The following is a 26,567-nucleotide window of genomic DNA, read 5'->3' on the forward strand; positions in this document are numbered from 1 at the left end:
TGGCCAGATGGAAACCACTTCTCACTAAAAGGCACATGGCAGGCTGCTTGGATTTTGCCAAAAGGCACCTTAAGCATTCTCAGACCAGCAGAAACAAAATTCTCTGCTCTGATGAAGCCAAAATAGAACTTTTTGGCCTGAATATCTGGAGAAGAAGAGGCACTGCTCATCACCTGGCTAACACCATCCCTACTGTGAAGCATCGTGGTGGTACCATCATGCTGTGGGGCTGTTTTTCTTCTGCAGGAACTGGACAACTCGTCCGCATAAAGGGTAAGATAACAGCTGCCAAATATAGAGAAATTCTTCAAAAGAACTTGCTCCAGAGTGCTCTGGAACTCAGACTAGGGCGTTGATTCACCTTCCAACAAGATAATGACCCAAAGCACACAGCCAATATAACAAAGGAGTGGCTTCAGGAGCAGCCAGTGAATGTCCGTGAGTGACCCAGCCAGAGCCCGGACTTGAATCCAATTGAAAATCTCTGGAATGACCTAAAAATGGCTGTCCACTGATGCTGCCCATCCAACCTGACTGACCTTGAGAGGATCTGCAGAGAAGAATGGGAGAAAATACCCCAAAACAGGTGTGCCAAGCTCGTACAGACATACCCAAGAAGCCTTGAGACTGTGACTGCTGCCAAAGGTGCTTCAACAAAACATTAAGCCAAGGGTGTGAATACTTAGGTACATATTATGTTTACATTTTTATATTTTCAATACATTTGTACAACTGTCTGAAAATATGTTTGTTTTTTTTCAGATTTTATTTTATGTAGCTTTTTTAAAAAAAAGAAAACTATACTCAAATGAGCTTTAGAATAAGTCTAACATAACAAAATGTGGAAAAAGTGAATGCGTGTGAACACTTTCTGGTGGCACTGTACATACATAAATATTTTTTTTAACCTGTCCTGTTCAGCTGCACGGCCATGCAGAATGGTGGATCTGTATGCCATTTGTGCTGCAACAGTTTTGCTGTGCAACAGGGGAGTTTGAAATACTCCTTCTGCTTATTTTTTAAAAAATTTTATTACTCTTATGTCTATTGAAAATGTTGCCGTACAGAAAAGGGACAAGGGGAATAGGGGTGCAAAACACAGCAGAACAATAGTTAGACAGTCTAGATATTTGACCACAAGTAATGTTGCAACAGTCAAATCATGTTCTTATTTGTGGATGGGGTTACACCCGTTGAGGACATGCAACAACTAACCAATAGAACAAGATGAGAGAGGACAGAAAAGGACAGGAGAGGACAGGATGTGGGAAATGAGCGAGGCAGTGCTACTGATGAGTGGTGCATGGTAAATACATAAATATTAACACTTAGGGAATCGCAATGTCCCATCAGTAGGTAGCTATTTTTACAACGGACCCGAGGGCTACTCATGTGGTCCTTGGGGTCTACCTGGTGCTTGCAGGCACCATATTGGTGATTCCTGCGCTTACATAGTGCTACAAGAAATATATAAAATACATAAATGTAAGAATGTACGAATAAACTTTTGACTATTTTAGGCTTTTAACATTTTTCTAACAAAAACTTTAAAGTAAAAAAAACAAATAACTACAAAAAAATATAAATAAAAATTAAGCACAAACAAAACAAAACAAATCAGCATCCAGATAACTTGCCTACAGATAAGATTGGCATTGAGAAACACCAAGTACCTCAAGCTTTGGCGAGATGATCCAGTTTCTACTATCTGGATATGATCTGTCCTGCTTTTGAGAAGATTCTCTCCTATGCACATTCATTATATGTGCAGCAAGTCAGCAACAGTTCCATTCACTGGCACCGTCATTAATTCTTTTTTTTCTGAATTTGTATTGTCAATAACATTGAAATATGTCCAGATGATTCTCCGATTCTTGCTGCCGTCACTTGTTGCCTTATGAGTGCGTTCGTCTCACAATTAACCCACTCGTTCCCTTATCAGCGCGTTCGTCTTACGTTAACCGAGAAAAAAAAAAGGCTAGGCTGCTCGGCGCTCCATATTAACATCAAAGAGGCTGATTGTTTAGCGTGTGACAGTCTTGCTTTTGCAAGCAGTCAATCATATTGCAGCACCCCCAATCCCCACAAAAAAGCTAATTACCGGTAATGGACAGCAAAGCAGTTATTGAAACCTTGACTTTAACTGCGGGATACCTTCAAAACAGTAATCGGCCCATGCCAACCCCAGACCACACAGAGATCAGCAGAGTGTTGTACCAGAACGAGTTCAATGAACGAAAGTTCATGAGTTCAATGAACTAGTTCATATTTTGGGCGAATGTGAACTACACTTAGTTCGTTTCTGCCTGATGAACATTATTAACAATGCATTCTTTCTGGCGCATGTGAACACTTTTCAAAAGTCTATTGATTGTCATTCAAGAGTTCGAGGTTTTGGTTGGGACTTCCAGGACAAAACCCGTCTGAACACACTATATTAGAGCCATTATATGTCGGGGGACAAATGGCGTATTTGGCAACCGATTCAGTGCAGCTGCCATTCATGTTTCCGTAAGTGAGGGGCATTCAGGGACACTCAGTAAATGGGATAGAACGTGTTATTTGATACAAAATTGTAAAAATTGATTACTAGGAAAATTATTATTTGTATCAGAATGCTTTAGTTAAAACACTGTACAATCACACTGTCATGATATGGAATTAATTTTGTTTTGTTATATATGACTAGATAAGAGGAATGGTGCACTGAACTTTGAACTAGTTCACGTAGAAAATTAACTTTCCCAACACTGGAGATCAGAGCACGCCAGCCTACCGAGCCCATCCCAGCCATCATCGGGCAGGAGGCGGGGTACACCCTGAACTGGTTGCCAGCCAATCGCAGGGCACACATAAACAAACAACCATTCGCAATACGGCACGGTGGCCGACTGGTTTGAGCGTCAGTCTCACAGTTCTGAGGACTGGGGTTCAATCCCCGGCCCCGCCTGTGTGGAGTTTGCATGTTCTCCCCGTGCCTGCGTGGGTTTTCTCCGGGCACTCCGGTTTCCTCCCACATCCCAAAAAACATGCATAAATTGGAGACTCTAAATTGCCCGTAGGTGTGACTGTGAGTGCGAATGGTTGTCTGTTTGTATGTGCCCTGTGATTGGGTGTACCCCGCCTCCTGCCCGATGACAGCTGGGATAGGCTCCAGCTCGCCCGCGACCCTAGTGAGGATAAGCGGCTCAGAAAATGGATGGATGTATATATATATATATATATATATATATATATATATATATATATATATATATACACAACCCCAATTCCAATGAAGTTGGGACGTTGTGTTAAACATGAATAAAAACAGAATACAATGATTTGCAAATCATTTTCAACCTATATTTAATTGCATTCACTACAAAGACAAGATATTTAATGTTCAAACTGATTACTTGATTGTTTTTAGCAAATAATCATTAACATAGAATTTTATGGTTGCAACACATTCCAAAAAAGCTGGGAGAGGGGGCAAAAAGACTGAGAAAGTTGAGGAATGCTCATCAAACACCTGTTTGGAACATCCCACAGGTGAACAGGCTAATTGGGAACAGGTGGGTGCCATGATTGGGTATAAAAGGAGCTTACCTGAATTGCTCAGTCATTCACAAGCAAAGATGGGGGGTCGAGAAGTTCCGACTAGATATAGTCGGGCTCGCCTAAACACACAGCTTGGGCTCTGGTACCAGCCCTCTTGAGAGGGGTTGGACTCTTCTTCATTCTGGAGTTGTCCACGGTGAGAGGGGCCAAGCAGGTGTGGGTATACTTATTGCCACCCGGCTTGGTGCATGTACATTGGGGTTCACCCCGGTGGACGAGAGGGTAGCCTCCCTCCGCCTTCGGGTGGGGTGGGGGGGAGGGTCCTGACTGTTGTTTGTGCCTATGCACCAAACAGCAGTTCAGAGTACCCACCCTTTTTGCCGGTCCAACCTGGCAGGCCGTATTGTGAGGGTCTGCTGGGAACATCTGGCAGAATCCCCTGTCAGAAGGAGTTTCAACTCCCACCTCCGACAGAACTTTGCTCACGTTCCGGGGGAGGCGGGGGACATCGAGTCAGAGTGGACCATCTTCCCGCTTCTATTGCTGTGGCGGCCGACCGGAGCTGTGGCCGTAAGGTGGTACCGACCACCTTACGGCCACAGCTCCGCCTGTCGTGGCGGCAATCCCCGAACCCGTTGGTGGACAACAACGGTGAGGGATGCCGTCAAATTGAAGGACTCCTATCAGGATTTTTTGGCCAGTGGGACTCCTGAGGCAGCTGATGGGTACCGCCTGATGGGTACCGAATGCAGCATTGGTGGTCGCATAAGCAAAAACTCGGGCATGGGAGGAGTTCGGTGAGGCCATGGAAAAAGACTTCCTGGATGGCTTTGAGGAAATTCTGGTCCACCATCTGGCATCTCAGGAGGGGGAAACAGTGCATCATCAACACTGTGTACAGTGGGGATGGGGCGCTGCTGACCTCGTCTCGGGATGTTGTGAGTCGGTGGGGAGAATACTTCGAAGATCTCCTCAATGCCACCAACATGCCTTCCCATGAGGAAGCAGAGTCTGGGGTCTCTGAGGCGGGCTCTCCTATCTCTGGGGTTGAGGTCACTGAGGTGGTTAAAAAGCTCCTTGGTGGCAAGGCCCCAGGGGTGGATGAGATTCGCCCTGAATTCCTAAAGGCTCTCGATGTTGTGGGGCTGTCCTGGTTGACACGCCTCTGCATCATCGCGTGGACATCAGGGACAGTGCCTCTGGATTGGCAGTCTTGGGTGGTGGTCCCCCTTTTTAAGAAAGGGGACCGGAGGGTGTGTTCCAACTACAGGGGGACCACACTCCTAAGCCTCCCTGGTAAGGTCAATTCAGGGGTGCTGGAGAGGAGGGTCTGTCGGGAAGTCGAATCTCAGATTCAGGAAGAGCAGTGTGGTTTTCGTCCTCGCCGTGGAACAGTGGACCAGCTCTACACCCTCGGCAGGGTCCTCGAGGGTGCATGCGAGTTTGCCCAGCCAGTCTACATGTGTTTTGTGGACTTGGAGAAGGCGTTCGACCGTGTCCCTCGGGGAGTCCTGTGGGGGGTGCTTCGGGAGTACGTGGTACCGAACCCCCTGATAAGGGCTGTTCGGTCCCTGTACAACCGGTGCCAGAGTTCGGTCCGCATTGCCGGCAGTAAGTCGGACTCGTTTCCGGTGAGGATTGGACTCCGCCAAGGCTGCCCTTTGTCACCGTTTCTGTTCATAACTTTTATGGACAGAATTTCTAGGCGCAGCCGAGGCGTAGAGGGGGTCCGGTATGGTGACCTCAGTATTGCATCTCTGATTTTTGCAAATTATGTGGTTCTGTTGGCTTCATCAAGCCGTGATCTCCAACACTCACTGGAGCAGTTTGCAGCAGAGTGTGAAGCGGCTGGGATGAGAATTAGCACCTCCATATCTGAGACCACGGTCCGCAGTCAGAAAAAGGTGGAGTTCCCTCTCTGGGTCTGGGATGAGATCCTGCCCCAAGTGGAGGAGTTCAAATATCTTGGGCTCTTGTTCATGAGTGAGGGAAGAATGGAACAGGAGATCGACAGGCGGATCGGTGCAGCGTCTGCAGTGATGCGGACTTTGTATCGGTCTGTTGTGGTAAAGAAGGAGCTCAGCCGAAAGGCGGAGCGCTCAATTTACCAGTCGATCTACGTTCCTACCCTCACCTATTGTCATGAGCTGTGGGTCGTGACCGAAAGATCAAGTTCCCGGATACAAGCGGCCGAAATGAGTTTCCTCCGGGTGTCCAGGCTCTCCCTTAGAGATAGGGTGAGAAGCTCGGTCATCCGGGAGGACCTCAGAGTAGAGCCGCTGCTCCTCCACAGTGAGAGGAGCCAATGGCTGGGGCATCTGATTCGGACGCCTCCCTGGTGAGGTGTTCCGTGCACATCCCACCGGGGACGACCCAGGACACGCTGGAGAGACTACGTCTCTCGGGTGGCCTGTGAACGCCTTGGGATCCCCCCGGAAGAGCTGGATGAAGTGGCTGGGGAGAGGAAGTCTGGGCGTCCCTGCTAAAGCTACTGCCCCCGCGACCCGACCTCGGATAAGCGGTAGAAAATGGATGGATGTACTTGTCTGAGTCGTTTCAATGCAACATCCATCCATCCATTTTCCATACCGCTTATGCTCACTTGGGTCGCGGGGTATGCTGCTAACTGCGGGCAGGAGGCGGGCTACACCCTGCACTGGTTGCCAGCCAATCGCAGTCAATGCAACATACTTACTTGCATACTTTTATTTGAGTATTTATGTGAAGAAGAATCCATACTTTTTTTCCGTTACAAGGATCGACCTGCCGCTCGCTACTTTTATTTATCCATTATTGATCTATAATAGGGATCTATTTTTATATTTCTCTCTCTCAGGCAGATAGATAGACAGACAGACACACACACACACACACACAACCACACAGTATCAATAGGTCTGGTCAGCAATCAGCCTCTGCATTCAGTCATTCAAGTGAATAAAGCAAATAATGTTTCTGTAAGGCCCAATACATGTGTTGTTGGTTTTTGGGCAGTTAAAAAATGTAATTGTGGCAGGTGTGTGTGGACTCCCATATATATATATATATTTTTTTTTTTTTTAATTTGACGTTCATGCTCTGATTATTATTTTTTTTAAATCACAAGTTACTCACAAGTTACTCTTTACTTGAGTAGTTTTTGTCACTGAGTACCTTCTTACTCTTCCTCAAGTAAATACTTGGAGAACTGCTATTTACTTGAGTCATATTATTCTAAAGTAACAGTACTTTGACTTGAGTACAATATTTGGCTACTCTACTTGTCAACCTTTAAATAGGCCGACTGATTCAAGTTTGATGAATCCTGTGATGCTCATGAGAGGACACACCTTGTTTGAACAGGAGACTGTTTCATGAGTTTGTTTTTTTAAATAATTCTGTTGAGCCACAATTCGATAGAAATGTCCGATTTTCATTGGTTAAGTTTCATTACATTTTTATTAATTATTACTTTTTTTTCAGATTTAACTTATTTCTGTGACCACTATGGGTTTTTCGTTCATTAACAGAGGGGTACCAACAATTTTATCCCTATGTGTAGATAGACCACTTGATCGAACACACCTTAACCTGGCCTTTTCTTTTTTTCCCCAAAAAAATCTGAATTGGATTTTCACATTCTGGACTCTTTTCATTTGTCATCGAGTGAGCCTTCTAATGGAACCGACTTTTTCCTTGGACTGATGTTTTTGGGTCATTTTGGTTTTGAGCTCAAAGGATCAGCTTGAAATGTTTTATCTCATTTATGAATGAGTAGATGTTTCACATACAGTTCCTTTTTGTAATTTGTTTTATTTTCATGATTTGATGCTTATGCCCTTTTTAAATTGTATTCATTAAAAAGCCTTTTTCTGATGGTAGAAATGAATCCCTTTTATTTTAAGAATGATAGGCACTGTGTTAACTATATTGGCAGATATAATAACACTTTATCAACACAACCTAGAAAATGTTTTACTCCTATTCTTGAAAGGTTATTTTGGCTATAACATACATTGAAAACAGGTCCTGACTGTCGTATAAAAAACGTCTCATAATCCTAAATCAGTAACAAGTGCATAAAGATCATAAAAAGAGGGAGCAGCTATAAAAAAAAAAAAAAGTGTGGTTAATCTCCGCCCGTCATCTGTTAAGGTTACTCTGTCAATGTGTCGGCTAACTTGAACTTGAACTTGAAATGCAATCATCATGTCACTTGATGCAGAGAAAGCTTTCAATAAAGTTAACTGGGCTTTCCTGTTTGCAGTTCTTTGCAAATTTGGCTTTGGAGACTCATTTATACATTGGATAGCAACATTATACAAATCGCCGAAAGGGACAGTCACCACAAATAGGATTACATCACAAAGTTTTACTTTACAAAGAGGAACCAGACAAGGATGTCCACTCTCACCAATGCTATTTGCAATATTGATCGAACCTCTTGCTAACGCTATACGTCAGAATGCTAATATTAAAGGTATCTGCTCCCTAATGACAGAACACAAAATCAATCTGTTTGCTGATTATATACTTTTTATTTACAGGAACTCAAGTCTTCTCCTCAGGCAGTCTTCAATCTCATTAAAACATTTTCACAAATTTCAGATTACGCTATCAACTGGACGAAATTAACAATACTCCCAATAACAGCAAACTCATGGAATCCTGCAGATCAAATCCCATATTAACCCCATTCCTATAGGAAACATTAAATATTTAGGTATTAATATTTCGCCAAAATACCCTTTGGATGTACAACCGCCTAAAATCCCATGGCTCAAGGTAGTATTTGGAGGACTACTCTTAATAGTTTTACTAGCAATATTAATAAGCCCGTTGAGTAAGAATGACGACTTAAGGCTTCTTCATACTCGTATTGGCTAGGACACCACAGGGTGGAGTTTCCGCTGCATTTTTTGGGCCATTTCCGGTCGCTGTTTTTCCTTTCCTTTCCGTAAGAGGGAACAAAGCAACAACAATAGCGACCGTGGAACAGTGTCTGCTAGAACAAATGGACCTAGATGACCAGATGATACGTTTAATTATGCTGCGAAATCGATTGAGAAGACGGCGGCGTAGATGGTATGTAGAACCAAGGGGCACACTGTGTACATCATCATAGCATGTGACTAAAACGGAACAATCACGAGAGATGATCTCCGCAGCATTCGACGCGTCACAACAAGCTACGCAGACGGGCCGCACGGGGCAATTCGTCGGTCACGTGGCCTTTAGACGGAACTAACTTCAAAGGCATGTATGAATCTTAAAGTCTCACTTAATCCCTGTAAAACATGGAATCTCTAAAGTGTACAACTGGACTTGCTGGAAGACAGTTTTACACCTAATCGGCGTCGACTGGATGGTTGAAAGTCTAGAACCAAGTTAGACCAGCCTGTTACGGTCAAGACTGAGATCCAACGACTTGACTGGCCTGACTGCTGAAGGAAAAGATCGACTTCAAACAAGCCATCCAGAAGGAAAATTTGGGATCCTTGAACTGGATGGTGAGACAGTTTACAGTACAGGAGAATGGGTCCAAGTTGGTACTCATTAGGATACTGGAAAATGTGATGTGAACCGTGTTGCCACTACTTGACCTTCACCTGCAACCCACTGACGAGCGACTCTACAAATGTTCCTGCATCCACACTAACACCATACGTGACTTCCACGACATCACAGCCAAATAGAAGAATTGTATACTTTCGAGCAAGGAACAAACGACGCCAAGGATGCTCCTTGAACAGTAGGAAAAAGGTTCAGAGAAAGGTTCAGGCTGGAGGAGGCTGGATAACAGACCTGACCTGCCTACGACACTTTAGAACATCCCTAAACCTCTGCTTTTGAAACCTTGGTGCTTTTTGTCAATGTCACTACCAAGTCAACATCGATGACATAATCTCGTCTCAACGTAGGTAGTCCAGGTAACGGATAACAAAAATGTGCCCCACGAACAGTGGCTTATTCAATCTTTTAACTGAGTAATGGGCAAGACCAATAAACCACCACACAGCCGCGTTCAAAGCAAACAGCCTAAGAGCCAGTCAGGATCTTAGTGGATCCTATCGCCGCCTCATGTACTATTAACGCCTGCCAATGCCTAAGGACTTACTCTCGGTGCCTCAAGAGGACTTTGACAAGATATACCAATGTGTAGTGAAGAAGATTTTTGATGGATTAAATGCAACGGACTTGAAAGCAAGTAATTCCCTCACTGTCCCCTGAAACAACTTCAGTGGACTGTTTTGACAAGGTGGATACCCAACTGCACTAGTCTATTAAAAAATCTAACCGTCAAAGGAATCCTGCAAGCATGGAAGGGAGTTCACAAAAGGGACATGTCCAGAACCTAGTGGGGATTTCAGCAACAAGAGATGAAAGACTGGGTCCTTCCCTTCTTAAAGGTAACATCTAACTACAGGGTACAATACCAGTTTATGTACACAGTATATTCTCTAGAACAGGAGTACCCATCTACCCATCCGGTTACTGGTCACCCTACCTGTACGTAAATCCCAGGCCATGGCGACTGACCTGTAATAAAGAAAGGACCGTTTGCAAAAGTCGGCCTAGCCAGAAGGAATTGTGGAGACCTGTCAGAATGGAGGGAACACTGTGATAAGCGTAATCAAGGTCAATATGACACCTTTGAACAGGACGCTACATAGATAAAGGACAACCAAGGCATGTGGATAAGGTCAGTACCACCCAATTCAAGCTGTCTCTACAAATTGGTGAGGGAAGGCTTAATGAGAAGGAAAAACCTGCCACGAAATGTTAAGAGTTTTTTAGACTATTGTACGCAACTCTAAGATACTCATTGCTGAAGGACAGGCCTTCCAACAATGTTTGTGCACAAAGAATTGATAGGTTTCGACTGGGGAGGGAAAAACAAGATGTTTAACAATAGGACCTGTTACTCTGCTGAAGAAAGATGGCTGCATTGCATTAACAAACACGAATGCGCCTGCTATGAGACAGGAGGGCTTGCCATTGTCAGAGCTACTGAAGCCGTGGTCAAAACTGTTGCTGAGATCGTTGAAGATGGAGCCTACGAACTTGGACAATGGATCATCAGTGCGACCTGGCACTGGTTGCTGTTGGGAGGTGGCATTATCATCACGCCATAGCAGTCTATGCAGCTGTTAGAGGTGGAAACTACGCTACTTGCCTGAACCGGAAGAAGAAAGAAGTTGCCGAAGTCAAGAAGACAGCCTGGACGTTCTATATATAAACATTCCACGCCTCCAGGGAGGAGCCTCTCAGCCTTTAAAACTCAAGGCTGAGCCGCACCCCAAGTAGTCCAGTTCCCATTTTTGAGCTGAGCATAGCTGGGAAGAAAGTAGACAGTTTGAACCATGGCAAGCAATTTTAAAAGCTACCGGAAGACCTGGTGCCCTTCATGATGTGAGTGAAACAATATTGGTGTCTGTATTTGAAATGGGTATGCTACTGGCCATTGGGACCTTTACAAACCCCACGCGCCCTTTTCTGTTATTAGTGTCAATTGTTAAGACACTGACTTTACGGCTTTACTTTAACATTTATACATTGGGATTGGGTCACTTTTTGGTCTACATACACGGCCAAATAAATATTAAGATAACTCTTAAAGGTATAGCTGAAACTGTTTTGATTTTATTATGGGCTGCCATTGATTTAAGTGCTATTTATTTACATCCATTGTTATATGGGGCAGCAATAATTAAAGCAATTTTGGCCATGGCCTTTGCATTGTATAACATGTGCTTTGCCTCTCAGTTACAACCACGAGCTATTCAAATATGGATATTTCGAACTACCAAACTTGTGAAGTGGGGAGTCATTTGGGGAGTCATTTCCCTTCTACTGTGGTACGTGTGTATTACTCAAATAGCCCTAATAATTTGGTTTATGACTTACACGACATTTTCACGTGTCCCCCGCCCCCACCCCTGCAACAAAGAGTGGGAGACCTAATGTACCAGCTGTTATGCTCAGTGATCAAATCAGAACTGGATCCCTTAGACATAAGGCGAGGGAAGCACCTTTGCCACCCTCTGAAGTATGAGTGAGGAGGAGTTCAATGATCTTGGGGTCTTGTTCATGAGTGATGGAAGAATGGAGCGAGAGACTGACAGGCGGCTCGCTGCAGACTTTACAGTGATGCGGACTCTGTATTGGTCCATCAAGGTAAAGAAGGAGCTTCTTGATTAACCGGTCCTACCCTCATCTATGGTCACAAGCTGTGGGACGTGACTGAAAGAACAAGTTCGCGGAAACAATCGGCCAAAATGACTTTCCTCCACAGGGTGTCTGGGCGATCCCTTAGAAATAAGATGAGAAAGTTGGTTATCTGGGTGGGGCTCAGAGTCGAGCCACTGATTCTCCGCATCAATAGGAGCAAGTTTAGGTGGCTCGGGCATCTGGTTAGGATGCCCCTGGACATCTCCCTGGCGAGGTGTTCTGGGCACATCCCACTGGGGGGATGTCCCCGGGACGACCCAGGACACGCTGAAGAGACTATGTCTCCCGGCTGGCCTGGGATCCCCCTGGAAGAACTGGATGAAGTGGCTGGGGAGAGGGAAGTCTGGGCTTCCGTGCTCGAGCTGCTGCCCCGCGACCTGAACCCGCATAAGCGGAAGAAGGTGGATGGATAGAAGGGTAATTTTTAAGTACACAGAACAAAAACAACTATTGATAGGTACCATGGAGAAAAGAAAAAGATCAAGTGTCCGACCCTTAAGCCTTGCCTGTTTAACATACAGTCATCCCTGAACTCTTGTTTGGAATAGCTCCACTCCAAAATGAGTCCCTATTCTCCCATTCACAATTGCTTATCCTGATAATGATAATACACTTCTAAAATGTTTTAATAGTTACATTTACTAAATTATCCTAGTAACTATGTTAACCCTAACCAGCCAATATCCCCCTACATATCCAGAGGAACATCTTAACTATGACCTACTGTATGTGACACCACACAACCTGAATAGAATATATGTTATTCCGAATCGCAATGTAGGTTTTAACATGAACGGAAGATATGAACGATTGCCTTCAAACTAAAATCAATGTTACTCCTTGACAGTATCTACTTAAGATGCTACTTAAGTAAAATCTAAGTATGTGTTATGACACTTTACACAAGGGTACCCTAATATTCCTTGATTGTCCTCCTCAGCCTCCGGAAACAGCTTCTTGATGTAGTTGTTCACATCGACTGGCGTGTCAAAAACGAATATGTGCTTCTCAGTGGTTAGCAAGAGGCTGGAGGGGTGTATTATCCAGTGTCTATGCATTTCTTTTTCATGTGGCGTCTTTGTCACTGCATCGTATGTTCTTTAATGTTTGTGCACTTCATCAGGCAAATCTGGAAGAAATCTTATCCTGTTGTCCTGGTACTTCAGGTCTTTCTGTGCCCGTGCAGTCTTCAGAATAAGTTCTACTGTATATCTTTGTAATTCAGGCATTTGACAATGATCGTTCTTTGGAAAGAAGATTGTTGGCTCGTTGTGATCCGATGCATCTTCTCCAACACTGGAGGTCCATCCATCCATCCATCCATCCATCCATTTTCCGAGCCGCTTCTCCTCACTAGGGTCGCGGGCGTGCTGGAGCCTATCCCAGCTGTCATCGGGCAGGAGGCGGGGTACACCCTGAACTGGTTGCCAGCCAATCGCAGGGCACATAGAAACAAACAACCATTCGCACTCACAGTCATGCCTACGGGCAATTTAGAGTCTCCAATTAATGCATGTTTTTGGGATGTGGGAGGAAACCGGAGTGCCCGGAGAAAACCCACGCAAGCACGGGGAGAACATGCAAACTCCACACAGGCGGGGCCGGGGATTGAACCCGGGTCCTCAGAACTGTGAGGCTGACGCTCTAACCAGTCGGCCACCGTGCCGCCACTGGAGGTCTTATTTTCAAAATGTCTGCTATGCATTTCTGCATAAATTGGGATGCATCATTCCATTTTTCTTTTCTGGAATGCCCAAAATGCAAAGGTTCTCTATTTTGTTACTCTTATACTTTGATTTATTTTCAAGGTTTTTCAGTGAATTTATTTTGTTTTCAATGGCGGACATCCGCTGCTCTGTTTCACCAGTGCCCCAATACTTTCCTGAATGTACGCTTTAACTAAGTTTATCGCTGAGAGAGAGAGTGAGTCACTCAGTTTGTCAGTGAGGTGACTTCTTAATGCTAGCTCGACATAGAAGCCAAAGGTATGTGACCTTCAAGATAAAAGTCGAGCATAGGGATTGTTTAGGTATTATCAGCTCATTTACAAATTGATGGCACAGCACAAGCACACTTTGATAGGATTTAAAGTATTAAATGACAACTGTACTATCTGAGTTACCTTGCATAAATATTCTTTACCTGTGGGTTGCTTTCTTTTGTGGCACCATCTCATACTCCACTGGAAACCACCGCCTAAACAAAGAAAATGTTCTTGTCATCCACCACACTAAAGAGTTTGTCAATAATCACTGGGGTTTATAACAAATACATTAAAGAGGCCGACAGTTATGTGAAGATCAGAACAATATTATTATTATTATGTTTTTGTCCTGTTCGGTTGTTAGGTCAAGCAGAATGGAAGATCCGTATCCCTTTTATGCCGGAACAGTTTCACTCGTGTCAAGGTGGAGTTTTTAAGCTTCCGCTGTGGTTTCTTAGTGTTATAATTGAAGTTTATTGAAAATCAGAGTCGATCAATCGAACAGAACAAGGTTTCTGGGGGGAGAGAGAAACAAAGACAAAAGACAAAGCACTAATTGTAAACAGGATGAGAGAAGTAAGTCATTACATTATCTACAACAATGAAACATTAAATATGAGTGTTGCATGGGGCTGTAGTGCTACACCCTGTGAGGGAAGGACAGGACAAGATAGAACAGGACAAGGACAGGATGAAGCATGCAGGACAAGGTTGTACAACTGAAGTGTGGTGGGATTAACTATGTAAATTATAAAAGTCTACAGGACGAGAGTATAAGTGAGGGGATACACAAGCAATTTGCATATTCATGAGTTACTTGTCGCAATAAGTGAGCAGCCACACACCCAGTGAATTGACACCGTTTTACATGCACAAAGACTGACAGAGGTGTCCTCTAATTGCTGTGCCCACACCGTGGAGGCTGAGGACCCCACCCAATCAATCAAGGGGCGGGATCCAGGGGTCCACGCAAGAGCAGCCCGGTGGAGGGGACACGTCCCACACCGAGGGACCCACGGCGGTCCGCCGGCTCCACCGACGCGCCCCCACAACTGGCCACCCGGTGGGGGCCGCAGGAACCCAATGCCACCCCACAGACAACCACAAACCCAACTCCCCCACCGCCCCACCACCCCACTCTTCCCCCCACCCCCAGGAGAGCCAGACGCCCCCCCCCAACCAGCAGCCAGTCCCCGCCCAACCTGAGGGCGGGAGAGTGTTCCTTGTTTATTAGAAAGGAGGGCGGATGGGGGCACCCGACAAGGGAACGAAAAGGGGGGGTGGGGAGACCCAGGGAGTAGCTGCGGGCCATGAGAGGGGAGCCCAAACGCCAAGCAGTCATCCAGCCCGGGGGGACCGGCCTCAGGAGCACCGCTATCAACAACAATTCTGTGTAATTTAATGGTGCGTCCTTATTATTCAACATGGCTCGAATTAAGAGGTATTGCATTGCAGTTTCCGAGTAAAAATTCACATTGTGCGCCTCAAAAAACATTGAAAAGCAAAACTGCGAATCACAGTTTTAACGTGGAGACGGTCGCCAAAGATGGAAGCATGCAGAGGCGTATGTGACGCAACGTGACCGACGCGTGGGCAGTAGAATACGGAAGTGACGTTATTCGGTTGAAGGAGCGGCAATGTGAAACGCGATGCTGAGTCGAGAAGAGGAAGAAAAAAAAGACAGAAATGGCGAACGTGATGGCATTTCATCGTGAAATGCAAGGCAAGCACCCATTCTCGTAACATGGATCTTTCTCTCCGCTTAAAGATGCCGCATCATGGGATCCGAGAGAAGAAGGTGAAATTAACCTAGCAACAATCAGTGAGATTAGGGTTAATCTATCTTAGTAACATAACGTTCACACTGCGGAGCGTTTCTGTTAATTATGAGTGCCATTGAATGAAAGTTCTTTAAGTAGTTCACATTTTGGCCGAATGTGAACTTAGTTAATTTCTGTCTGATTAACGTTATTGAGAATGCGCTCATTCTGGCGTATGTGAGTGGTTTTCGAATGAATCTTCATTTTCATTCAAGAGTGCTAGGTTTTGTTAGGGACTTCCAGGACAAAACCCGTCTGAACACACTATATACGACCCTTCATATGTCGGCAACCGATTCGGCCACCATAAATGTTTACAAGCACGAGGTGCGCAAGTACAGTACGCAACAATATACCAACCATAACATTTATCCAAATAATTGTTCAAAAGAATTTTCAGTAGGATACTAGAGTACTAAAATATTCGTTAACTGCAGCATTACATTGAAATACCCCGTTATCCAGCGGCTGAAATAGGTATTTAACACATCACCATGTTTCTCACTAAATATATTTCCAAAGGTGCTATTGACATGAAAATTTCACCAGATGTTGGGAACAACCCAAGTATTCCATACATACAAATAAAGTAGAACAAATAAACTCAGAACTGAAACTTGAATCAAACGTGATACTTTCTCCAACCTGGCACTTTAATACTTCTCAACTGAAAGAATCAGAGTTTGATGTACAGCGGGTATGGAAAGTATTCAGACCCCCTTAAAGTTTTCACTCTTTGTTATATTGCAGCCATTTGCTAAAATAATTTAAGTTAATTTTTTTCCTCATTAATGTACAACCCCAATTCCAATGAAGTTGGGATGTTGTGTTAAACATGATTAAAAACAGAAAACAATGATTTACAAATCATGTTCAACCTATATTTAATTGAATACACGACAAAGACAAGATATTTAATGTTCAAACTGATAAACTGTATTGTTTTAAGCAAATAATCATTAACTTGGAATTTTATGGTTGCAACACGTTCCAAAAAGGCTGGGTCAGGGTCATGTTTACCACTGTGTTACGTCACCTTTTCTTTTAATATTCAATAAATGTTTGGGAACTGAGGACACTAATTGTTGAAGCTTTGTAGGTGGAATTCTTTCCCATTCTTGCTTGATGTACAGCTTCAGCTGGTCAACAGTCCGGGGTCTCCATTGTCATATTTACGCTTCATAATGCGCCACACATTTTCAATGGGCGACAGGTCTGGACTGCAGGCAGGCCAGTCTAGTACCCGCACTCTTTTACAATGAAGCCACGCTGTTGTAACACGTGCAGAATGTGGTTTGGCATTGTCTTGCTGAAATAAGCAGTGACGTCCATGAAAAAGACGTTGCTTGGATGGCAGAATATGTTGCCTGTATGTACCTTGCAGCATTAATGGTGCCTTCACAGATGTGTAAGGTACCCATGCCATTTGGACTAACACAGGCCCATACCATCACAGATGCTGGCTTTTGAACTTGCGTCCATAACAGTCCGGATGGTTCTTTTCCTCTTTGGCCCGGAGGACACGACGTCCGCAATTTCCAAAAACAATTTGAAATGTGGGCTCGTCGGACCACAGAACACTTTTCCACTTTGCATCAGTCCATCTTAGATGAGCTCGGGCCCAGAGAATCCAGCGGCGTTTCTGGGTGTTGTTGATAAATGGCTTTTGCTTTGCATAGTAGAGTTTCAAGTTGTACTTACGGATGTAGCGCCGAACTGTACTTACTGACATTGGTTTTCTGAAGTGTTCCTGAGCACATGTGGTGATATCCTTTAGACATTGATGTTGGTTTTTGATGCAGTGCCGCCTGAGGGGTCAAAGGTCAGGGGCATTCAATGTTGGTTTTCAGCCTTGCCGCTTACATGCAGTGATTTCTCCAGATTCTCTGAAACCTTTGATGATATTATGGACCGTAGATGATAAAATCCCTAAATTCCTTGCAATTGTACGTTGAGGAACATTGTCCTTCAACTGTTCGACTATATTCTCACGCACTTGTTCACAAAGAGGTGAACCTCGCCCCATCTTTGCTTGTGAATGGCTGAGCAATTCAGGGAGGCTCCTTTTATACCCAATCATGGCACCCACCTGTTCCCAATTAGCCTGTTCACCTGTGGGAAGTTCCAAACAGGTGTTTGATGAGCATTCCTCAACTTTTTCAGTCTTTTTTGCCACCTGTCCCAGCTTTTTTGGAACATGTTGCAACCATAAAAGTCTAAGTTAATGATTATTTGCTAAAAAAATAAATAAATAAAGTTTATCAGTTTGAACATTAAATATCTTCTCTTTGTAGTGTACTCAATTAAATATAGTTTGAACATGATTTGCAAATTCTGTTTTTATTTATGTTTAACACAACGTCCCAACTTGATTGAAATTGGGGTTGTACACACAATTTATTAAAAAAGAAAAACTGAAATATCACACAGCCATAAGTATTCATGACAGAACGAACTGGCCATAACATGGACCCAGCAGACTCAGACCCGGTGCGCAAAGCCCTTCAAGCGCAGGGTCAACGCCTGTCGAAGCAGGATGAGCAGCTGCCCTCCACCTTCACTGGAGGGACTGTCAGAGCATCAGGACAATATGATGAGACAGGTGGCCTTACAGTTTGAAGTTCTTATGAAAATGATTCAGAAGAAGGAACCAGTTGGCACAACACCCGATACCGCCACGTTACCAAAGTTTTCATGTGAAGTTTACCATGCAGCCACCTCCGCTGCTGTCTGCCTACAGCTCTCTCGATCGGAGAGGTTCTCTGGAGATTCTGGAAAATTAAGCCGTTCATCACTCAGTGGGAACTCCACTTTGACCTGCAGGCAGCTGACTTCCCCACCGAGCAGGTAAAAATCGCTTTTGTCATTTCCCACCTGACTGGTCGTGCGGAGGCGTGGGCTACTGCTGAATGGAGCCACAATTCCGCCGCGTGTCATTCTTGGGCTTCTTTCATAAAGACGATGGAGCAAATTTTACAGTATTCCACGCCAGATCGTGGGGCCCTTCTCCATCACAAAGATCATCAACCATGACGCTTAGGCTCCCAAGGTCAATGCGGGTCCGCCCTGCTTTTCACATCAGCCTGCTCAAGCCCGCCTTTGAGTGTTTCCCCTAAGTACTACTAAGTAACACTACTTTTGAGTGTTTCCTCTAAGTACTGGAGGTTATCGGCTTGTCTATTCATGCTACATCTAATGTTAGGAATTTCGGCTTGAAGTTCCTCAATCTGTTGCTTAACAGTGTTTAACCTAATGGCGTTGACCGTGAAGGTTCCTATGTTGAATAAGGTGCCGAGGGATGCGGGCAGCCATGAGCAGGCCCCCGACAAAACATTTTGATCCTCTGGGGATCCCGCTGAGGTCAGCCTGATTGACGGCAAATTTTTCTAATTGTTGGAGCATGTGTGTAGCGTCGGAGGTGGCATGGCTGATAGCCTTGCTCGACCAAGTGGCTCCAGCGAAGCTGGTTTTGGTTGACGTCACGACATGTTTCAGGTACACATCTTGCGGCTCAAGGCGGATGAACACTTTTTGGGTGTGGGTTCGACAGTTGGTGATAAGCAGCCCTGGTTGGTACTTCAGGGTGATTCCGGAGGTGGGTCCCGGCCAAATCATTTCAGGTTGTGCAGTAACAGGAAGGAGGTCCTGTTGCTGTTAATTTAAACCCAAATATGCACCAATCTGTACTGCAGTAGACCGCACTTTGGACTTACGTTGCATGGAACACAATTTAGGCAGGCTGGTCAATCTCCCAGATGCTTGGCCAGTCCAGTTTGAAGAACAGGTGGATTTGAGGGGAAAAGGAGGAGAAAAAAAAAAAGCAAAAGCAAAAGAAGAGCTTCAAGTGCAGGGCGGCCGGAGCCCTTGGGTGGTGCTGGTCGCCAGGCGCTCGGAGCAGATGTGCGCCGCCCGTTTCCTTCCCAACGGAGCTTTGTCCGTAAACTGCCCAAGCACACGAAAGGGTAGCTCGGGGCGCTGGCAGGGTGCCTTGAAGCGGGGCAAGTTCAAGGGCGTCCTCGCCACCTCGTGGTGAGTGGTGGGGCTTCCTGGCTGAACCAGGTTCTTCGGCAAGGTGAACGAGCGAGCGATAGACAAGACAAAGGGTCTCCTTTTATGTACAAAGGACAGAGAGGGAGTGGCCACGGGGACCAAAATAGAGATAGACAGCCCATCTTAGTATTACTTTTCCTCCTAGAATAATTTGTGGTTTTAAACCAGTGGGAATAAAATATTAATTATTGTATCTAAGATAAGGAAAGCAGTTCCCGGCTTTTCATTTTCACGCACACCATGTTTAATCCTACGCGAGGATCCTGTTCGTGGACTTCAGCTCAGCGTTCAACACCATCATCCCTGAACTCCTTTCATCCAAGCTTCTCCAGCTCAGCGTCTCACCTGCCATCTGCCAGTGGATTTACAGCTTTCTGACGGGCAGGACACAGCAGATCAGGCTGGGGGAGACCACCTCATCCACACGCAGCATCAGCACTGGGGCACCCCAAGGTTGCGTCCTCTCTCCGCTGCTCTACTCTCTCTACACGAACGACTGCACCTCAGCGAACCCGAATGTCAAACTCCTGAAGTTTGCAGATGACACAACTGTCATCGGCCTCATCAAGGACGGTGACGAGTCTGCATATCGACAGGAAGCGGAGTGGCTGGAGCTGTGGTGCGGCCGACACAACCTGGAGCTGAACACGCCCAAGACGGTAGAGATGATCGTGGACTTCAGGAGGCATCCTTCGGCACAGCTGCCCCTCACGTTGTCCTGCTGCCTTGTGTCAACCGTCGAGACCTTCAAGTTCCTGGGAATTACAATCTCTCAGGACCTGAAGTGGGCGACCAACATCAACTCCGTCCTCAAAAAGGCCCAGCAGAGGATGTACTTCCTGCGGCTTCTGAGAAAGCACGGCCTGCCACCGGAGCTGCTGAGACAGTTCTACACAGTGGTCATCGAATCAGTCCTGTGTTCTTCCATCACAGTCTGGTTTGGTGCTGCTACAAAAAAGGACAAACTCCGACTGCAACGGACAATCAAAACTGCTGAAACGATTGTCGGTAACCCCCTACCCACCATTGAGGACTTGCACGCTGCCAGAACTAAGACAAGGGCGTGCAAAATCCTCTCGGACCCTCCGCACCCCGGTCACCAGCTCTTCCAGCTCCTTCCCTCAGGTAGGCGCTACCGATCAATGCAAACTAGAACTAGCAGACATTCCAACAGCTTCTTCCCTCTTGCGATCAACTTCTTAAACACCTGACCTACAATTCCATTACAACATGCTGGCAATTTTTTGACTTGAGTTCGTTGTCACATTTCTGTGGGGCCAATTACGTATTACTCGTGCACTCACTGTAGTTGTCTCGCCATGCTGCACTATTTGCATGTACTGGCCACTCATGCCAGAGTAGCATCTGCTCCATTTGCACACTGATTGAGGAGTGTCTGTAACATTTGCACAACCATCATTGTCCCAGATTATCGCACTACTCGTCTCTTTAAACCGCATACACTTTCAGCGCCCTTTGCACAATGGTCATTGCACCGGACTATTGCAATATTAGTCATTCAAACTGCTCTAAGTGCTAGAGGACTCTGCAGCTTTTGCACAATTGTCAAAAAAAAAAAAATGTACCGGCTTTACCAGATAACTAGCAACCCTTTACTGCTCAGTGACTGTTTTTTTTTTTGTCAATGTCTTTCTGTCTCCAAAGTGTTCTGTAAATTGACTGTCTGTTGTCGTACTAGAGCGGCTCCAACTACCGGAGACAAATTCCTTGTGTGTTTTTTGGACATAATTGGCAAATAAAGATGATTCTGATTCTGACGTAAAGAGTGTTTCAATTTTATGTGGGTGCTGAGAGCATTCATTATTTGCAATGTAGCATTTGTGTTGTGTTGGGTGAAAGGTCTCATCCGGTTCAGTTGACAAACAGATTTGACATCAGACAAGAAATACAATCACGAGTGGCATTGGTGTGGTGGTAAACACTGGGGGCATTCGTGCAACGTTCTTAAAAGATTACACACCATTCAAATTCAACTTGCGGCTGGCTGGCAGGAACTCTCAACCACCAGTGGGTGTCGCTGGTGTTCCATCCATTGCCACTGAGGTCCTGAGTTGCATTTCAAAGGGGCAAATGGTCTTTTGAACTTTTTTCTTGGCATGAAGGACCAACGGTTTTTAAAACTTTTTGGGTCCTGCGCACCACCAGGGGTCTTTGATGACTGGAAGCCCAGGTTTCTTGGGTAACTGTTAATTAAGTTAAAGTCCATGTGAGATAAATTGGGCATCCTTGTGGCCCTCTGGCACAGCTGGGCAGCTTGAAAGAATGTAGAATAGTCAGCGATTGGGGGTTGCTGGGTGCCATTTGTTCCGTCAGTGCATACTCGCTACACAGTATTGAAAAATAGAGTAACAACTGTAATATAAATCTGCAATATAGCGGGACCGCAAAGCAACAACCATGATATATCGGAGGATTACTATATCTGTACTCTGTAATGATAAATTGCTGGGACTCAATGTTTCCATGACATGTGCGTGCCAGGACTTACTTAGTCCTTAGCAAATTTAGGGTGGTATGATTGGCTTTCCACTTACGTATTATGGTCCTAATGGTGCTTACTGGAACATTCAGAAGCTTAGATATGCGCCTGTAACCAATGCCATCGTTATGTTTTGCAGGAAATACTCTGCAATGGTCTCGAGACAGCTCTTTGCTCTTACCCATCATTAGATGTGTCTTGACTCACACCTCGGCAATGAGACCTTTTTGTAGGCCATCAATTAGGACTGAACCAGCATATATTCATTTGCACTGACAGGGGGCTGGATTTCTGTTTGATTATTGATAGATTTTAGGTGTTGTCTTGGCTTTCCATGCCTTTTTACAGCTCCTGTTCTTCATGTCCTGTACTTCATGTGTTAAATACCTTTTCCTTGTGTCTTTTCACATTACTTCACACAACTTAATTTCTGATCTTATTTGTTCTACTTTCTTTGTATGTATGGATTACTTGGGTTGTTCCCAACATCTGGTGAAAATTTCATGTCAATAGCACCTTTGGAAATACACTTAGTGAGAAAAATGGTGACGTGTTAAATATTTATTTCAGCCGCTGTATTGTCATTTTCCTTTAATCCATCCATCCATCCATCCATCTTCTACCGCTTATCCGAGGTCGGGTCGCGGGGGGAGTAGCTTTAGCAGGGACGCCCAGACTTCCCTTTCCCCAGCCACTTCATCCATCTCTTCCGGGGGGATCCCGAGGCGTTCCCAAGCCAGCCGAAGGATGTAATCTCTCCAGCGTGTCCTGGGTCATCCCCGGGTCTACTCCCAGTGGGACGTGCCCAGAACACCTCACCAGGGAGGCGTCCGGGAGGCATCCGAATCAGATGCCCCAGCCACCTCATTTGGCTCCTCTCGATGTGAAGGAGCAACGGCTCTACTCTGAGATCCTCCCGGATGACCGAGCTTCTCACCCTATCTCTAAGGGAGAGCCCGGACACCCTGCGGAGGAAACTAATTTCGGCCGCTTGTAACCGGGATCTCGTTCTTTCGGTCACGACCCACAGCTCGTGACCATAGGTGAGGGTAGGAACGTAGATCGACCTGTAAATCGAAAGCTTCGCCTTTCGGCTTAGCTCCTTCTTTACCACAACGGATCGATACAAAGTCCGCATCATTGCAGACGCTGCACCGATCCGCCTGTCGATCTCCCGTTCCATTCTTCTCTCACTCGTGAACAAGACCCCAAGATACTTGAACTCCTCCACTTGGGGCAGAATCTCATCCCAGACCCGGATCTCATCCCAGACCCGGATCTCATCCCAGACCCGGAGAGGGAACTCCACCCTTTTCTGACTGCACTGCTTTCCCCTCCTGAGACGTCGGATGGCGGACCAGAATTTCCTCGAAGCCGTCCGGAAGTTTTTCTCCATGGCCTCACCGAACTCCTCCCAGGCCCGAGTTTTTGCTTCAGCTACCACCAAAGCTGCAGTCCGCTTGGCCAGCCGGTACCCATCAGCTGCCTCAGGAGTCCCACAGGCCAAAAAGGCTCGACAGGAATTCTTCTTCAGCTTGACGGCATCCCTCACCATTGTTGTCCACCAACGAGTTCAGGGATTGCCGCCACGACAGGCACCGACCACCTTACGGCCACAGCTCCGGTCGGCCGCCTCAGCAATGGAGGCGCAGAACATGGTCCACTCGGACTCGATGTCCCCCGCCTCCCCCGGAACATGAGCAAAGTTCTGTCGGAGGTGAGAGTTGAAACTCCTTCTTACAAGGGATTCCGCCAGACGTTCCCAGCAGACCCTCACGATACGTTTGGGCCTGCCACGTTGGACCGGCATCTTCCCCCACTATCGGAGCCAACTCACCACCAGGTGGTGATCAGTTGACAGCTCCTCCCCTCTCTTTACCCGAGTGTCCAAGACATGCGGCCGCAAGTCCAATGACACGACCACAAAGTCGATCATCGAACTGCGACCTAGGGTGTCCTGGTGCCAAGTGCACGTGTGGACACCTTTATGCTTGAACATGGTGTTCGTTATGGACAATCCGTGACGAGCACAGAAGTACAATAACAGAAGACCGCTCGGGTTCTGATCGGAGCGGCCGTTCCTCCCAATCACGCCCTTCCAGGTCTCACTGCCATTGCCCACGTGAGCATTGAAGTCCCCCAGCAGAACGATGGAGTCCCCAGCGGGAGCGCTCTCCAGCACCCCCTCCAAGGACTCCAAAAAGGGTGGGTACTCTGAACTGGTGTTTGGTGCATAGGCACAAACAACAGTCAGGACCCGTCCCCCCACTCGAAGGCGGAGGGAGGCTACCCTCTCATCCACTGGAGTGAACCCTAATGTACAGGCGCCGAGCCGGGGAGCAATAAGTATACCCACACCTGCTCGGCGCCTCTCACCGTGGGCAACTCCAGAGTGGAAGAGAGTCCAACCCCTCTCGAGAGGACTGGTACCAGAGCCCAAGCTGTGCGTGGAGGCGAGTCCGACTATATCTAGTCGGAACTTCTCAACCTCACACACCAGCTCGGGCTTCTTCCCTGCCAGAGAGGTGACATTCCTCTCTGGCAGAGAGGAATGTCCCTAGAGCCAGTTCAAGTCAGGAACGTCCCTAGAGCCAGCTTCTGTAGCCGGGGATCGGATCGCCAAGGTCCCCGCCTTCGGCCACCGCCCAGCTCGCACTGCACCCGACCCCTATGGCCCCTCCCACAGGTGGTGAGCCCATGGGAAGGGGGGCCCACGTTACCCTTTCGGGCTGTGCCCGGCCAGGCCCCATGGGTGCAGGCCCGGCCACCAGGCGCTCTCCTTCGAGCCCCAACTCCAGGCCTGGCTCTTCTCTCACAAGCGAGAAGAAGGCGCAGAAGGCGTAGAAGATTAGGAGAAGAAGATTAGGCGCAGAAGGCGTATAATGGCAATTTTTGTTTGACCAGTGACCCGCGTCCGGGCAAGGGAAACCTGAGTCCATAATTTGTCTTCTTCATAAGGGGTCTTTGAGCCATGCTTTGTCTGGTCCCTCACCTAGGACCTGTTTGCCATGGGTGACCCTGCCAGGGGCATAAGGCCCCAGACAACTTAGCTCCTAGGATCATTGGGACACACAAACCCCTCCACCACGATAAGGTGACAGCTCAAGGAGGAGGGGATTTTACTTTAATATTTAATAAAACCCTTGCTTCGGGTCCGTATGATTAACCTGCAAAAAATTGCTCGTCAAAATTAGAAAGTTGATCCTCAAATGAAGAAATGATTTGCAAAACTGCTCCTCAAATAAAAATAAAATATTTCGAGCTGGTGAAACGGTGGACGACTGGTTAGCACATCTGCCTCACAGTTCTGAGGGTTCTGAGGACAGTTCTGAGGACCGGGGTTCGCATGCAAACTCCGCCTGCGTGGAGTTTGCATGTTCTCCCCGTGCCTGCGTAGGTTTCCTCCCACATCCCAAAAACATGCATGGTAGGTTGATTGGAAACTATAAATTGCCCTTAGGTGTGAATGTGTGCGTGACTGGTTGTTTGTTTATATGTGCCCTGTGATTGGCTGGCGACCAGTTCAGGATGTACCCCGCCTCTCGCCCGAAGATAGCTGGGATAGTTTCCAGCACGCCCGCAACCCTTGTGAGGTTAAAGCGGTAGAGAAAATGGAAGAATGGATGGATACTTCGAGCCTTGCAACAAGTTGATCAGACTAACCTGCAAAGCTCCTTAATGGTACTGACATCAATTATTCTGTAGTGGAGATGCTTCATGAACTCTGGCATATATTTGTCCAGGAACCTTTTGTCTGCATGCACAGAATTTCCTGCACAAAAAGGAACAATTCATTCCTGTCTGAGGAAAATTAATGATATCAAAACTGCTGTAGCAAAAAGCAACTTACCAGCTAGGGGACATTGTCCAGGTGGAGTGTGTTGTCTAACAAAGGATGTAAATTCACACTCTGCTTGTTCCAGGGTGGTTTTACTCAACCCTACTGCCTGGGTCAGTCCTGACTGAGAAAGGTTAAGTGGTCAGTGAAAATGAACCAAAAAATGTTTTATTTGCCACAGTTAATTTATGATTTAAGAAGGGGGGGGGGGGGGGGGTGCATTATTTTTTCACACAGGGCCAGGTAAATTTGAATATTTTTTCCCCTTAATAAATACAATGACCATTTAAACAAAATATTTTATGTTTACTTAATCTTACTATTTGTCTTTGTCTGATATTTACATTCGTTTGATGATGTGCAACATTTAAGTGGGGAAATTATTAAAATATTAATAATTATTAAATATTAGAATTTGAGATGGGGCCAATACTTTCACGGCACTGTGCGTGTGTGTATAGTGTATATACACACATACATACATACATACTATGTACCGTATGTGGAGTTTGGTTTCAGTGTTGGTAGTCATTAGTCATATATTTTATGAGTTAATTATTTAATAATATAAGATCTTTGCTTATTCATGGTCATATTTTCATTCATGCTCATTCTTGTCTG

At 45.9% G+C, this 26,567-nt stretch overlaps 1 protein-coding gene across 4 annotated transcripts in view; it reads right to left on the minus strand.

Annotated features, from left to right (window-relative positions):
• Positions 1 to 26,567, minus strand: part of smfn (small fragment nuclease) — a 70,743-nt gene that overhangs the window by 34,448 nt on the left and 9,728 nt on the right. For 3 of the 4 annotated variants that reach the window (XM_061703008.1, XM_061703011.1, XM_061703009.1), the window contains exons 4-6: positions 25,959 to 26,070; positions 25,772 to 25,880; positions 13,897 to 13,950 (exon numbers count right to left, since the gene is read on the minus strand). In XM_061703008.1, coding sequence (XP_061558992.1) covers positions 13,897 to 13,950; positions 25,772 to 25,880; positions 25,959 to 26,070 — 275 coding nt within the window. Of the gene's footprint in view, positions 1 to 13,876; positions 13,951 to 25,771; positions 25,881 to 25,958; positions 26,071 to 26,567 lie in introns of all 4 variants that reach the window. The other variant, XM_061703012.1, reaches the window with a different exon arrangement.

This window comes from Phycodurus eques, chromosome 17 (genome assembly GCF_024500275.1).
Source record: "Phycodurus eques isolate BA_2022a chromosome 17, UOR_Pequ_1.1, whole genome shotgun sequence".
Lineage (NCBI taxonomy): Eukaryota > Metazoa > Chordata > Actinopteri > Syngnathiformes > Syngnathidae > Phycodurus > Phycodurus eques.